Raw genomic sequence first — 13,503 nt, forward strand, 5'->3', positions numbered from 1 at the left:
GCACAGAGAGGGAGCTGAAATTCCCAGAGATTACTCAATTTTTCAGCAAGGCTTACTCTGAATCAGCAGCAAGCACCCATTATTTGCAACTGATTGAAAACACCTGGCCAAAATTAGTGAAATTTTGTTTGTACTAAGCCCAGTCTGCATTAAAAGAACTGACAATTTAAATTCAACAGGTAAAAAGGACAAGTGTGAAGATTGTTTCTATAAAGAGTTATTACAATATGCAACTTTTATCACAAATGGTTACCAAGGTGAAGATGAAAATACATTTTATAAAGGAATTGGATTAATGTATGGAAAAAAAAGGCGGGGGAAACTGGATCACAGCAGTTTACACTAATTGCCCATAAGTCTACCTTTTCTGTCATGATTCTGCTCTGTAGACACCATTCACAATGGAGTGTATTGGTGACCACACAGACTGATCTTCAATAAGATTACTGAAGCTACAATCCAACAGTAGCCTGTATCAATGCTCACGCCAAGAACATGCATGCAGTGACTTTTTTGTCATTGTAAATAATGTTGCTTAAGCACTAATCATTACATCAGAAATAGAAAAAAATGATCAAGTTAATTTCTGTCACTTTAAGAAAATTACTGTCACCGGGTAAAGGGATGGTGTGGAGGAGCCGGTGTTGGACTGGGATGGATAAAGTTAGAAATCACACAACACCAGCTTATAGTCCAACAGGTTTATTGCTTCCAAATTATTTTGTGCTTCCAAATAAACCTGTTGGACTATAACCCGGTGCTGTGTGATTTTTAACTTTGGCCAGGCAAAGGCCAATGACAACATAATGAAACTAAAATTTAGCTTTGTTTCTTCCATTAGTCACTGAGTCAGAGTCATAGAGATGGACAGCATGGAAACAGACCCTTCGGTCCAACCCATCCATGCTGACCACATATCCCAACCCAATCTCGTCCCACCTGCCAGCACCTGGCCCATATCCCTCCAAACCCTTCCTAGTCATATACCCATCCAGATGTCTTTTAAATGTTGCAATTGTACCAGCCTCCACCACTTCCCTCTGGCAGCTCATTCCAAACACGTTATACCCTCTGCGTGAAAACGTTTCTCCTTATGTCTCTTTTATATCTTTCCACTCTCAGCATAAGCCTATGTCCTCTAGTTCTGGACTCCCCCCACCCCAGGAAAAGATTTTGCCTATTTACCCTATCGATACCCCTCAATTTTGTAAACCTCTATAAGGTCACCCCTCAGCCTCCGATGCTCCAGGGAAAACAGCTCCAGCCTGTTCAGCCTCTCCCTATTGCTCAAATCCTCCAATCTGGCAACATTCTTGTAAACCTTTTGTGAACCCTTTCAAGTTTCACAACATCTTTCTGATAGGAAAGAGACCAGAATTGCATGTAATATTCCAACAGTGGCCTAACCAATGTCCTGTACAGCCACAACATGACCTCCCAACTCCTGTACTCAATACTCTGACCAATAAAGGAAAGCATACCAAATGCCTTCTTCACTCTCATATCTTCCTGCGACTCCATTTCAAGGAGCTATGAACCTGCACTCCAAGGTCTCTTTGTTCAGAAACACTCCCTAGTGCCTTATCATTAAGTGTACCATTCACTGCTTTGCGAGCTTTGTTAGTTCACATTTATAGACCGTGCATCAATACCAATATAGGTCTTCAACCTTGATTACATATTACAGCAAAAATACATCACTGCAAAAGCTTCTGAAAATAAACAGAATAAAATCACCTGTTCTGTCTCTCCAGATTCTGTAATTCACGATGATCTTTTTTAAGATGTTTGGTCAGAGAGGTAAAGTACTCCCTCAACAGGTTCATGAAGGGCTGCTGCTTCTCACAGCTGATGATCTCACTGGGAGGGAAGCTCAGGTTGTATTTCTCGGAGGCAAGCTTCATCTTCCTGGTCACCAGACTGGCCACATCATCTCCACAGTGGCGACAAAAGCTGATAATCACAGAGACATGAGTGTGAGTTTCACGATCGGCACAAATGATATTCTTCAGTTGCTCATAGATGAGTGACAAGCCTTCTTTGTCAGTGAAGATTCCACAAATCGTCAGTTCTGCAATGAAGCGCATGTCAGTCCTCAGCTTGCTAATGTTTGGAGTTTTTTCTTCCTTCCTGGCTTCAAAGTGCTTTCTCCAGCCTTGTAGGAGCAATGGTGAAAAGTCAGCGTATCGCAAGTGAAACAGGCAGCAAAGGTGAACAGCACAGTTCACATCAGATAATTTCAGTTTGGCTTCTACTATGGATGCAACAGCTTCCGCAATATACTTGCTCAAATTGAGCATATTGAAATCGCTGGAAAGTGTGTCTCTTTGCTGCTCAGTAATAGTTCTGAGCTTCTTGACAAATGCAGTATTTTTCTTTAGGCTGGAGTCCAGCCTGGTAAAGAAACTCTCCTCTGGACGGTTCTCATGCGCTATTTGATTCTTACTACGGAGTTCTAATCTTGTTTGATGACGTTCCCAGGCCTCTTGATGCAACTGATACGCTTCCTCCATCTCTCTACAGAATAAATATAAGAAAAACAAGACTGAGACCGAGGTCTATCATTTCAAAGTTCTATTCATCTGAACTCCATGCCTTAATGCTTATGGCAGTTCTTTATCCAAAACTGGAGTGTTATTTCATGATATTGGTCCTGATCACATACTTCATGTATGCAATTATGAACAAATAAAAAGGTTCACATGACTGATGCAAGGAGGTCGCTCTTCAGTCCATTCGGCGACACGGATTCCTAAAACAGGGGAATGGTGCATTTCAATCAAGATAATAAGATCAACACAGAGCTGACTTGGACACAGAAGTAGTGATGGAAGAGAGTTTTTTTTCAATCTAATACCAGTGGTGTTCTGCAGGAATTTGTGCTCAGACCCCTACTGTCTGTAATTTATATAAATAATTTGGAGGCAAACATGGATAGCCTGATTACTAAGTCTGCAGATGACACAAAGGTTGGGGGAGCTATGGATAATGAGGAGGATTGCCAGAGGATATAGCAGGATTTGGAAAGGCTGGAGATTTGGGCAGAAATATGGCAGATGCAGTTTAATCTGGATAAATCTGAGGTGATGCATTTTGGAAAATTTAATGCAGAACAGAAGCACAAATGGTGGAATGCTTTAAAGTATAATATACAAAGGGATCTGGGTGCACAAGCCCACAGTTCCCTGCAAGTGGCAACACAAGTGAATAAAGGTGGTCGAGAAGGCCCGTGGTATGTGTGCCTTTATCAGTTGGGGCAAATAGTATAAATATTGACAAGTCATGTTGCAACTGCACAGAACTTTAGTTAGGTCACATTTGGAATATTACCTACAGGAGGCAGGAGAGGGTATAGAATGGGTTACGAGGATGTTGCTTGGCTTGGAGGATATTAGCTACGAGGAGAGATTGGACAAACTCGGTTTGCTTTTACTTGAACATGAAAAAATGAGGGGTAACTTCTATCAAGTTTACAAAATTATGAACCGCATGGATAAAATGGACTGATGGAGTCTTTTTTTCCATGGATGAAATGTGAATTACTCAGGGACACGAGCTTAAGGTAAGTGAGGGTAAGTTTAAGGGAGGTGAGAGAAGCAGGTTTTGTTTTTACAGAGAGTGGTAAGCATGGTGGTGGAGATGGATACTATACCAACATTTAAGAGGTATCTTAACAGATACACGAATAGGCAGGGAATAGAGGGATATGGACCAAGTTCGGAAAAGTATCATGTGTTGGGCCCAAGTGTGGTGGGCCGAAGGTTCTATTCCTGTGCTGTACTGTAAGAACAACATTGCACCTGCAAAATGGCTTGTTCAACTGCACAAGTCACTCATTGCTGCAATGAAGTACCAGCCTCAGGTACTCTGCACCCACGAGTTGTTCCTCTGAGTTTCAGTATAACCCAAAACTACTCAGGATTAGAAAACCTGGTTAATACAATAAAAATATTAAAAGGAGGAAGAATAATTACATATTCAAGAAAAAAAAAGTTTGTTCAGAATTCAAGTTAATACGACAGTTATCTTTAAAATCTTTGAAACCAAAATCTTGCCTCTGCTTAGCTGCTGCTTCTTCTCTCTGCCTTTTTTCCTCCTCCTCCTGTTTCTTCCTTTCCTCCTCTTCTAGTTTCTTCTTTTCTTCCTCTTCCTTCTTCCTTTGTTCTTCCTCTGCTTTTAACTTCTCCTCTTCCTTTTTCTTTCGTTTCTCATCCTCCTTTTTGCGTTTTTCATCCTCTTGCCTCTTCTTTTTCTCCTCGGCTGCTTTTATGGTTTCCCTTCTGCTACTCGCTTTAAGTTCATCCCGCCCTTTCTCCCTACTGGAGACGGGCCTTCTGTCAGTAGATTCTTTGTCTTTACTGCCTCTGGTCTCATTGCTGAAAACTGTGGCATCTTTTTCTTCCATGCTCACAGACTTCTTGTGCTCTCCTGATGGCCTGAAGTCAAAAACAAAGAAAATATGAAATAAAGAATAAAAACAGAAGATATTGCATAAACTCAGCCCTCCGGTAATATCTGTGACAAGAGAAAAAGTAAATATAAAACTGGCCAAAGGGCAGAAATGAGAATTGTTTTTTAAGTATGTGCAAGCCAAGGATTAAAGAGTGGTGGGTGGTGAAAGGTGTCTGATGTGATATAAAAACAACGTGCTGGACAAACTCAGCAAGTTTCCAAGCATATGAGCATCTGTTGAGAGAGAAACAAAGTTAACATTCCAAGTCCAATAACACTTCTTTAACTTCTTGAAGGTAGGAGAGATTAAATGTCAAAAGGATGATCACAGAGTAAAATGAGTAGCAATAGGACAGGATAAAGAAACCAACATGGGTCTGAAAGACTCAAACATTACCAGCACCCCTTTGGGGGCATAAAATGGGAGTGGTGATTATGATCTGAAAACTACTCAATTAAATTGAGTCCAGCAAGTTATTGAGTACTTAATCAAAAGAGGTATTGTTCCTCAAGGTTCACTGAAAAGGCAAAGGATGTCAGCACAAAAAACTTAAATGGCAGGCATGCCTGCTAAAGTGTTCAGCTAAGCAATCACCCAATCTGCATTTGTTCTTTCCAAATTGGAGTACTATGATCTGCAAATACAGTATATCAATTTGAAAAATGCACAAACATATCTGTTTCAGCTTGAAGGAGTGGAACAAAAAAGTTAACTTAGTATATTTCTGATGGTGTTCTTCATGGTAACCTCAGATTTGGAGGAGTGAAGCAGGGGACCTGCAGACTACCACCAATACTGATAAAGTGTACTGTGGGAAAAGATATGCCACCCTGCCTACTCATAGTAGGCCCACACAGAACATAGGAAAGCAAACTTGGCCAAACTATACCAGAAACATCCAGAATGCCTCAGCAGGAACTAAATAGGCTGACAAGTGAAACCAGTCAGCACTCGCAGACAAGGGAATACACTTCCCAAAACCCACTAACAATACCAGATCAGTACAGCAGTCCCGAAGCCCCGAGGGCAGTCTCATAACACAGTAATACCAAAGCCACACAAAGGACAGGTCAGACAGAGAGGCACCAAAGGGCCCTGCTCCCAGGACAGGAACGATGGAAGCACCTTACTGTTTCAAAAGAGACTTCTTCACCTACCTGCAGAGAAATTTTAAAAATCTCCTGAACCATGAAAAGCTCATTGATACTGTCAGGATGTTACATTGCAACAGCAATCAGGACATTCTTCCGATAACTGATTTTTAATTATCATCATTGTAACTGGATTACTTAATTTCCAAATACATTGTATCTTTCCCCATTTTAATTAACCTCATTGTCCAAGATTCCTATAAAACCTGGCTTCATCCTCAGCTCGGGGAACAGTACCCTTGATCTACCTGTACAGGCTGTCAGTTCTACATCAGTCTAGTCAACTTCTCTTCCAGGGATGTCACTTGTAACAAACAGCTCGTCCCGATCTGGTTTGTGTGGTCTCTGCTTTGTTGAGCTAATTTCTCCGACATGCACCATGCCAACACAGGCAAGTGCGTTCTGTGCATACGCAACCTCACCGTGTCTGCACAGCAATGGCCAACACTAAAACAGATCCACACATTTGCCAGCTTTCCAGGATCAATTTGCACACATGTACCTTGGTACCTGCATGGTCACAATGTCACTGAGTCTGCAAGAAACACAGGCATCATCACATGCTCGCACCCATGTGATTGCACAGAAATTTTATGATGCACTAAGACATCATTGGATATGTGTATATCCCCAAATATTCCAAATGCAAAAACAAAACTTGGCAAATTTCTCTGAATTGGTCAACTGTCATATTTTCCAATCAACTGGTCAATAATGTAAAGTATACCCTCAAAGTAACTCAGACATGTGAGAAATATATAAACCTTGTTACATGTAGAAGGACAAATAAAGTGCCTAAAAAGCTGAGACAGTATGCAATATTCCGTTCAACATCCAATCCAACATGTGCAGCAAAACAAAAACAAAAGCTGTAAATTTAGGATGGTTGTGAGATATGAGCCTTCTCAAGAATAAGAAGATGTAACTCATTTCCAACTTCCTAACTTCCTCAAAACTAGGCCTAATCCACTGGAGTGCAGGTTAAGTAAATTGCCCATAGTGATCAGGGATATATAGGCTCGGTGCATTAGTCAGAGGAAACGTAGACTAATAGGGTAGGGGAATGGGTCTGGGTGGGATACTCTTCAAAGGATCGGTATGGACTTGTTAGGCCAAATACTGTAGGAATTCTATAATTCTATGATAATCCTTGCGCTGTTGAGAGTCTTTCATATGAATTTATCAAGTTTGCATGTATCAGATTGCTTAATATACCTCAATTTTGAAGAATCTTTGCACTTAATATATTTAAACCACATTCTGTTTAAAATCATTTTTAAAAAACAGGATGCGGCATTTTATATATTGACAATTTGAAAGATGCTAGCGTGTGTTTGCAGAAGCTAAGGGGAATGTCAACTGACTTTCAGGGATTTTCAAATTCTTCTATAGGGATGTCCCCTGCAAGCGCAAACACACACACACACACACACACACACACGGCTGCCCTTATTCTATTTCACAAAAGTCAACCACGCAAATGCTGCTCTTCTCCAATGTCTGATGTGCAGAAGTTCATCAATGTATATAATCTCTAAACTGAGCTATTAATATGTAGTAAGATTATATTTATATAGAATTTATGATTAGAAAAACAAAATATAGCAGACACTGCAAACACAAATTGAAGCAGAGATGCTGAAAATACTCCAGTTCGGCAACATTTGTTGGCAGAGAAAACCAGTTTAACATTTTAAATCAATTACTTTTCATCACGTCTCTTCACAAGACATCAAATGTGTTCAGGGATATTGCAGGTTTCAAACCAACTAAAAATGAGTACCACTCACAGTAAATGTTACAGAATTATCACCATAGTTAAACTGGACAGGCTATTTGGCCAATCAACAGCATCTTAGAGTGCAATGGACCTGCTTGATTCAGGAGTGGTATTAAAGCAGCTGCAATTTTCCATTTGAACATGCACCACCTTGGAGTTGGTATGATCCTAAAAAGGACTAACACTAATTAAAAGTAATTGAACTGCAATTGCAGAAATCCAATGATGCTTACAATTCAGGGACCATTATTTGAAAACTTGTGGACTATAGAAGCAACATCATGATCAGCAAAAAAGGAATTAAAGTTCTCAAGCTTCAAGATGTTGCCAGGGCTAAATCACTGCAGCTAGCAAAGAGTGGCTACGCTGCAGTTGTTTTCCTTTGATCAGGGGAGGCTGAGACGACACTTAATTGCGATGTACAAGGACGTGAGGGCCCTGGATGAGACAGTCCCATTTTCTTTAGCAATGGGTCAGTACCGAGGGGGAAGCAGGCAAGATTTGCAATAATTGGTCGAAAAATTAAACAGGACCTGTGCTAAACACTTCACCTGAATTCATTTAAAAATGTCTGCATATGCCCCTTAAATCACAATCTCCAGGGATAAGTGCTGAAAAACATGATGGGACTGGATGGTTCATGTTTCAGCCAGTCCAGAAACAATGTGCTGAGTGGCCTCCTTCTGTGTTGTGATTTTTTTTTCCACTTTTTCTAAATGCCCCAAATGTGAGATAGGGAGAAATATGCAGGGACGTGGGAGCTGATAATGGAGGAGCAGCAGTATGAAACTGCACCTTAGCAGAGCCAGCAGAAACACAATGGATCAAATGGCTGAAATTATACTGTGCCAAATCTATGACTCTATCATATACGAACAAAATTAAATTATACAAACTAAACATCAAAATGACTTATTACCTGAAATTAAGATATCCCACTAACTTCAAAACAAATATTGTAAATGGATTCAACTGTAGTTTCTCATCAAACTCAATAAATAAACCAAAACAGACTTGGGCAGAGATTTGGAAAACCATGCAGGTTGATTTCTGGGAGGTTTATAAATTTTCAGCTCATTTTTCTGTGACAATTCCAACTTTCTCATCTACATTATTAGCCCAGTTTTGCTTGAGATCTGCTCCCACTTTCTCCAACCTACGTGATGATATTGCTAGTAATTGTTTTAGTCAAGATTATACTGTATACAATGTGCTGTTAATATAAAGGATTGTTTTGTGAGACCTTACTCATAGTTTTCTGATGGAACGTGTCTCCCAAGGCAGCTAAAAGAAATTCTGGAGGAGATAATTCAATTGCAAGCAGCAAACACAACAGGGCCCAATTGTTCCCAGTGGAGGGCTATTTTTCATCCAATATCAAAATTGCAATGAGCTAGACTCCAGAAAGCATTTACAGCAACCTAATAGTCGAGATGCAGGATGAATAATTAACTTTCCATTTATGAACTACTGTATACCATCTATAAAGGTGTATTACAACATCTCATATGGCTTCTTGACCAGTGCCATACATATAGTCAGGCAAATTCAGAGCAGGAGGAGGCCACTTAACTCTTCAAGCCTGCTTGCCATTCAAGATCATCGTTGATCCATGCATTCCATATTCCCATTTGATCCCTTTGTTCTACAAGAATCTATCTTCCCCTTAAACCTATTCAATAACTCTGCCTCCATTGGCTTTTGACTCAAAGTTCCAATGCCAATCAACCCCGAGAGAAAATATAAATTCTAAAAAGGGCTAAAAGCCTCTAAACTGTCTGCCATTTTTGGGGTCATCTACAAGAGTAATCATGTGGCTCAGTGGTTAGCACTGCTGCCTCACAGTGCTAGGGACCCAGGTTCAATTCCTGCCTCGGGTGACTGTCTGTGTGGAGTTTGCATATTTTCCCCGTGTCTGCATGGGTTTCCTCCGGGTGCTCCAGTTTCCTCCCACAGTCCAAAGATGTCTAGGTCAGGTGAATTGGCCATGTTAAATTGCCCGTAGTGTGAGGTGCATCAGTCAGGGGTAAATGTAGGGGGATGGGTCTGGGTGGGTTGCTCTTCGGAGGGTCGGTGTGGACTTGTTGGGCTGAAGGGCCTGTTTCCACTCTGTAGGGAAATCTAATCTAATCATTTCTACGTCCGCCTTTTCAAACTATTCAGGATCTTATACACATCAAGCAAATCACTGAGCATTCTTCTAAACTCTAGTGAAAACAAGCCCAGCATGTTTAATCTTAACTCCTAAGAAATCTCACTCATTTCAGATACTGATCCATTCTTAAAAAAGAGATGAAAACCGCACACAATATTCAAAATATCGTCTCACCAACACCCTGGTTAACCAAGCTAAAAATCACACAATATCAGGTTATTGTCCAACAGGTTTATTTGGAAGCACGAGGAGCATTGCTCCTTCATCAGGTGGTTGTGGAATATAAGATCGTAAGACACAGAAGTTATAACAAACGATTAGAGTGTGATTCAACTGAAATTATATATTGAAAAATATAATATTGCTGTTTTAGATCTCAATTTAAAATATTCTCTCTCAGGGTTGATGGACTTTGGAATTTTCTGACTCAAAAGCCAATGGAGGCAGAGTTATTGAATAGGTTTAAGAGGAAGATAGATTCTTGTAGAACAAAGGGATCAAATGGGAATATGGAACATACAGATCAATGATAATCTTGAATGGCAATATTATATTTTTCAATATATAATTTCAGTTGCATCACACTGTAAACTTTTGCTTTAAGTCTGGGTCTTACTATCTTATACTCCACAACTACATGAAGGAGCAGGGTTCCAAAAGCTAGTGCTTCCAAATAAACCTGTTGGACTATAAACTGATGTGTGATTTTTAACTTTGTACACCCCAGTCCAACACCGGCACCTCCAAATCCTGTTTACCGAAGCATAAAAGAATATTATGTTCAATTCCTCCCATAATGAAGCACAGCATTTCTTTCCCCTTTACTTGCTGAACCTGCATATTCATTGTTTGTGCATTAGAACACAAACACCTTTGCACCTGAAAGAGTGCAGTCATTGTCCATTTAAGTAATAACATGCCAAAGTAAACCACTTTTCCAATAATATACTTGAAAGTGACGGGAACAGAAGATTGAGAAAATTAGAAAATAAAAGGCAAAAACCATTCCTTTTGCAGTTAGATAGCAAAGTATTTTTATCACAGAGAATCTGAAAGGGTTAAAGCAATGTTCCGACCTTCAAAGGGGTTCAGTGCAAGCTCGAGAGTGGAGAACATCTTCAATTGTATTAGATGTAGAATAGCTAAAAATCAGCTTGGCTTGCTACAGACTCCCGAAGTTTATTCAATTGATGGCATCTTCTCTGAACACCAAAAGGCAGATTTCTCACACCCCATCAAAATCAGCCATCTCATTTTAATCTTTTGCAAAGACAGCAAAAGTGGGGGAGGTAGTGTGAGCACAGTAGAAAGCTAATGCCTATAGAGGTTCCATCTGTGAGAGTGGGCTTGATCAACCGAATGTCTTTTGTTTTGGTAAAGGCAAGATGAGATTATGAGTGAAGCAGAAGTAGAAATTCCCTTCATTTCTTCCACTTCCCAAAATAAAACATTTTATTTGCTTCAGTTTTTCTTAATTTTTCACAAAATGTAGAAAACTCACACCTACAAATTCCCTGTAGTCTTGCATGTCATGTGTGAATGCCAATTCATTACAATTGCAGCTGTGAGGGATCATAGCAAAGAATGCTAATTTAAAGAGTGCGTAATTTAGATAAAGGTTTTAACATGTGCTATCTCAAATTACCTAATCATACAGCTATAATACTATCTGTACATTAGCCTTTGTTCTTCCTATCATTTTCTACCACTTGCTTACCTTTTGCCTTTTTTCTCCCTTTCATTCATCCTGTTTTCTCACGTTTTCATTGAATCATTTTTAATGAGGCCTCACTAAGCTGTCATATTCCATCTGCATATCACTGTTTCTGCAATAGCATTGAATAACAAGTGCATTAAACAGCAATTAGAACAAACATTATGGTGTAGAAAAATCAAGTTAGATGTTCTAAACTGTTTGGCAATTTCTTCTAACTTTGGGGTCAGCATTAGATGCAAACAGGAATGTTTTCTTATGGGTGCAGCAGCTGCAATCTCTCAGTACCAGTTGCAATAGTGTTAGTTCATTAGTCATACTGAACCAGACAGTTGCTAATAGTGGAATGCAGGACACAATTCAATTATAGAAGCTACTGGCCTAAGCATATTGTCTTCAGTTTATCCCTGAAAAACACATAACTGAAACATCAGAGAAGGAAAAAAAGACTGACTTTCATTACTACACAACTTCACATCACCTGACTCTGTTCCAGATGCCAGTGCTTTCAAAGGGCATATCATTCTGGCATGATATAGTGCTACATTTTAGCAATTTATTTCTGAAACAAGTTGCACTTCCACCTAAATGTAAAGGAAGCAGATTTGAAGTAGATGCCATGAAAATCATCTTTAATTGTGCTAGATACATGGGAACATTGCTGTGACCACTAACTTTTCAAACTTAACTGCGAGGTCAATGTATAGATTGAATCTGATCTGGAAGATAACTCACCAGGAGAAGGTAGAAAGCTTCAAATGTTCAATTCCACATTCCAGTAAACTTCATTAGGTAACGATGGCCTGCTGCCAAATCCAAGGGAGTCCAATGCACTCTAAAACTATAAAATACAGTTTAATTTCAATGTATAGTCACATCATTGGTACCATATATGGAAACATGCAAAATCAGTGATGCACATTATGAAATCACAAAAATGTTTTTGAGCACAAACTTTGACAAAAAAAAATTTCTAGTTATATTAAAAATTAGCATCAGAACAAACCAAGCGCAGTAAGGGCTGTTGATTCTGGTTGTTATAACTTAGTAGAATTGTTTTAATGTGTGATGATGCAAAGAACTCAATTTTGAGACCATTCCAGTGTTGGATATTTTTATGTTATAAAAGCAATGCCTAATGATATGGTAATTAAAGAAAAATCTCTCAGAAATCAAGGATTCCTATAACCAGAGAATATTAGCCCAGAAGAATTAAAAAATGCATAAAATTCAAAAAGTTCTTACGTGGACGACTGGGAACAATTTCCATTGGTTGGTGAGTTTAACATCCCGTATCCATCTATTGCCTCTCCCAGCCCCAGCCCCTATTTAACTCTCATCCCCTTCCACATTCCTGATGAAGAGCTTATGCATAAAACGTCGACTCTACTGCTTCTCAGATGCTGCCTGATCCGCTCTGCTTTTCAAGAGCCATCCTTTTCGACTGGTGAGTTTAACATAAAGGCCTCAAATTCAAAATCATCACAAATAAAACAAAGGAGGTCAGGAGAAAAATTTTAGGTAGAGGATTGTAAGGAAATAGAATGCCTGACCAGAAACAATGTGGAACCCAAATCCATCCTGGCATTTGAAAGAGATGAGAAAAAACATTTGAGGTATGCACAGAAATGGAACCAGTTGGCAAGTTCCTACTGTCAGCACACCAGGCTGAACAGCCTCCCAGGCTTAGTAAAATTCTGTAATTCTAAAAAACAAATGGGATACTTCACATTTTTTAACCAACTACCAGGTAAGTGATGTTTTCCAAGTATAATAGAAATCACAGAATCCCCAGACTGTGGAAACAGGCCAACAGGCCCAACAATTCCACACTGACCCCGCCACCCCCCCAAAGCATCCCACGCCACCCATCCCCCTACCTAACCCTGTATTTCCTGTGGCCAGTGTACCTAACCTACACATCACTGGACACTATGGGCAATTTAACATGTTCGATCCACCTAACGTGCACATCTTTGGACAGAAATCCACACAGACATGGGCAGAACATACAAACTCCACACAAAGACAGTCGCCCAAGTTGGAATCGAATTGGGTCCCTGACACTATGAGGCAGCTATACTAACCTCAGATACAAGGTCAGAAATACAACAGAGTCAATTCCAATTGATCCCAACTTTTGTTCTCTCATCAACTATTGTGGTATCAAATCATACCTTATATAGGCGTATCTACTAAGTCACAAGATTAGCCTCAGAAGAAACTCAATCAGTAAAATGGCCGTTTCAG

The 13,503-nt window shown here is 39.7% G+C and overlaps 1 protein-coding gene across 4 annotated transcripts in view; it reads right to left on the reverse strand.

Annotated features, from left to right (window-relative positions):
• upf2 (UPF2 regulator of nonsense mediated mRNA decay) overlaps window positions 1-13,503 on the reverse strand; it is a 99,698-nt gene extending 86,195 nt beyond the window's left edge. For 2 of the 4 annotated variants that reach the window (XM_043714145.1, XM_043714147.1), the window contains exons 1-5: window positions 13,431-13,503; window positions 11,989-12,094; window positions 11,257-11,365; window positions 4,056-4,436; window positions 1,738-2,517 (exon numbers count right to left, since the gene is read on the reverse strand). In XM_043714145.1, the coding sequence (XP_043570080.1) occupies window positions 1,738-2,517; window positions 4,056-4,436; window positions 11,257-11,285 (1,190 nt within the window). In that variant the 5' untranslated portion in view covers window positions 11,286-11,365; window positions 11,989-12,094; window positions 13,431-13,503. The remainder of the gene's footprint in view (window positions 1-1,737; window positions 2,518-4,055; window positions 4,437-11,256; window positions 11,366-11,988; window positions 12,095-13,430) is intronic. The other 2 variants (XM_043714146.1, XM_043714148.1) reach the window with 2 other exon arrangements.

The sequence above is a fragment of the Chiloscyllium plagiosum genome, chromosome 23 (genome assembly GCF_004010195.1).
Source record: "Chiloscyllium plagiosum isolate BGI_BamShark_2017 chromosome 23, ASM401019v2, whole genome shotgun sequence".
NCBI lineage: Eukaryota > Metazoa > Chordata > Chondrichthyes > Orectolobiformes > Hemiscylliidae > Chiloscyllium > Chiloscyllium plagiosum.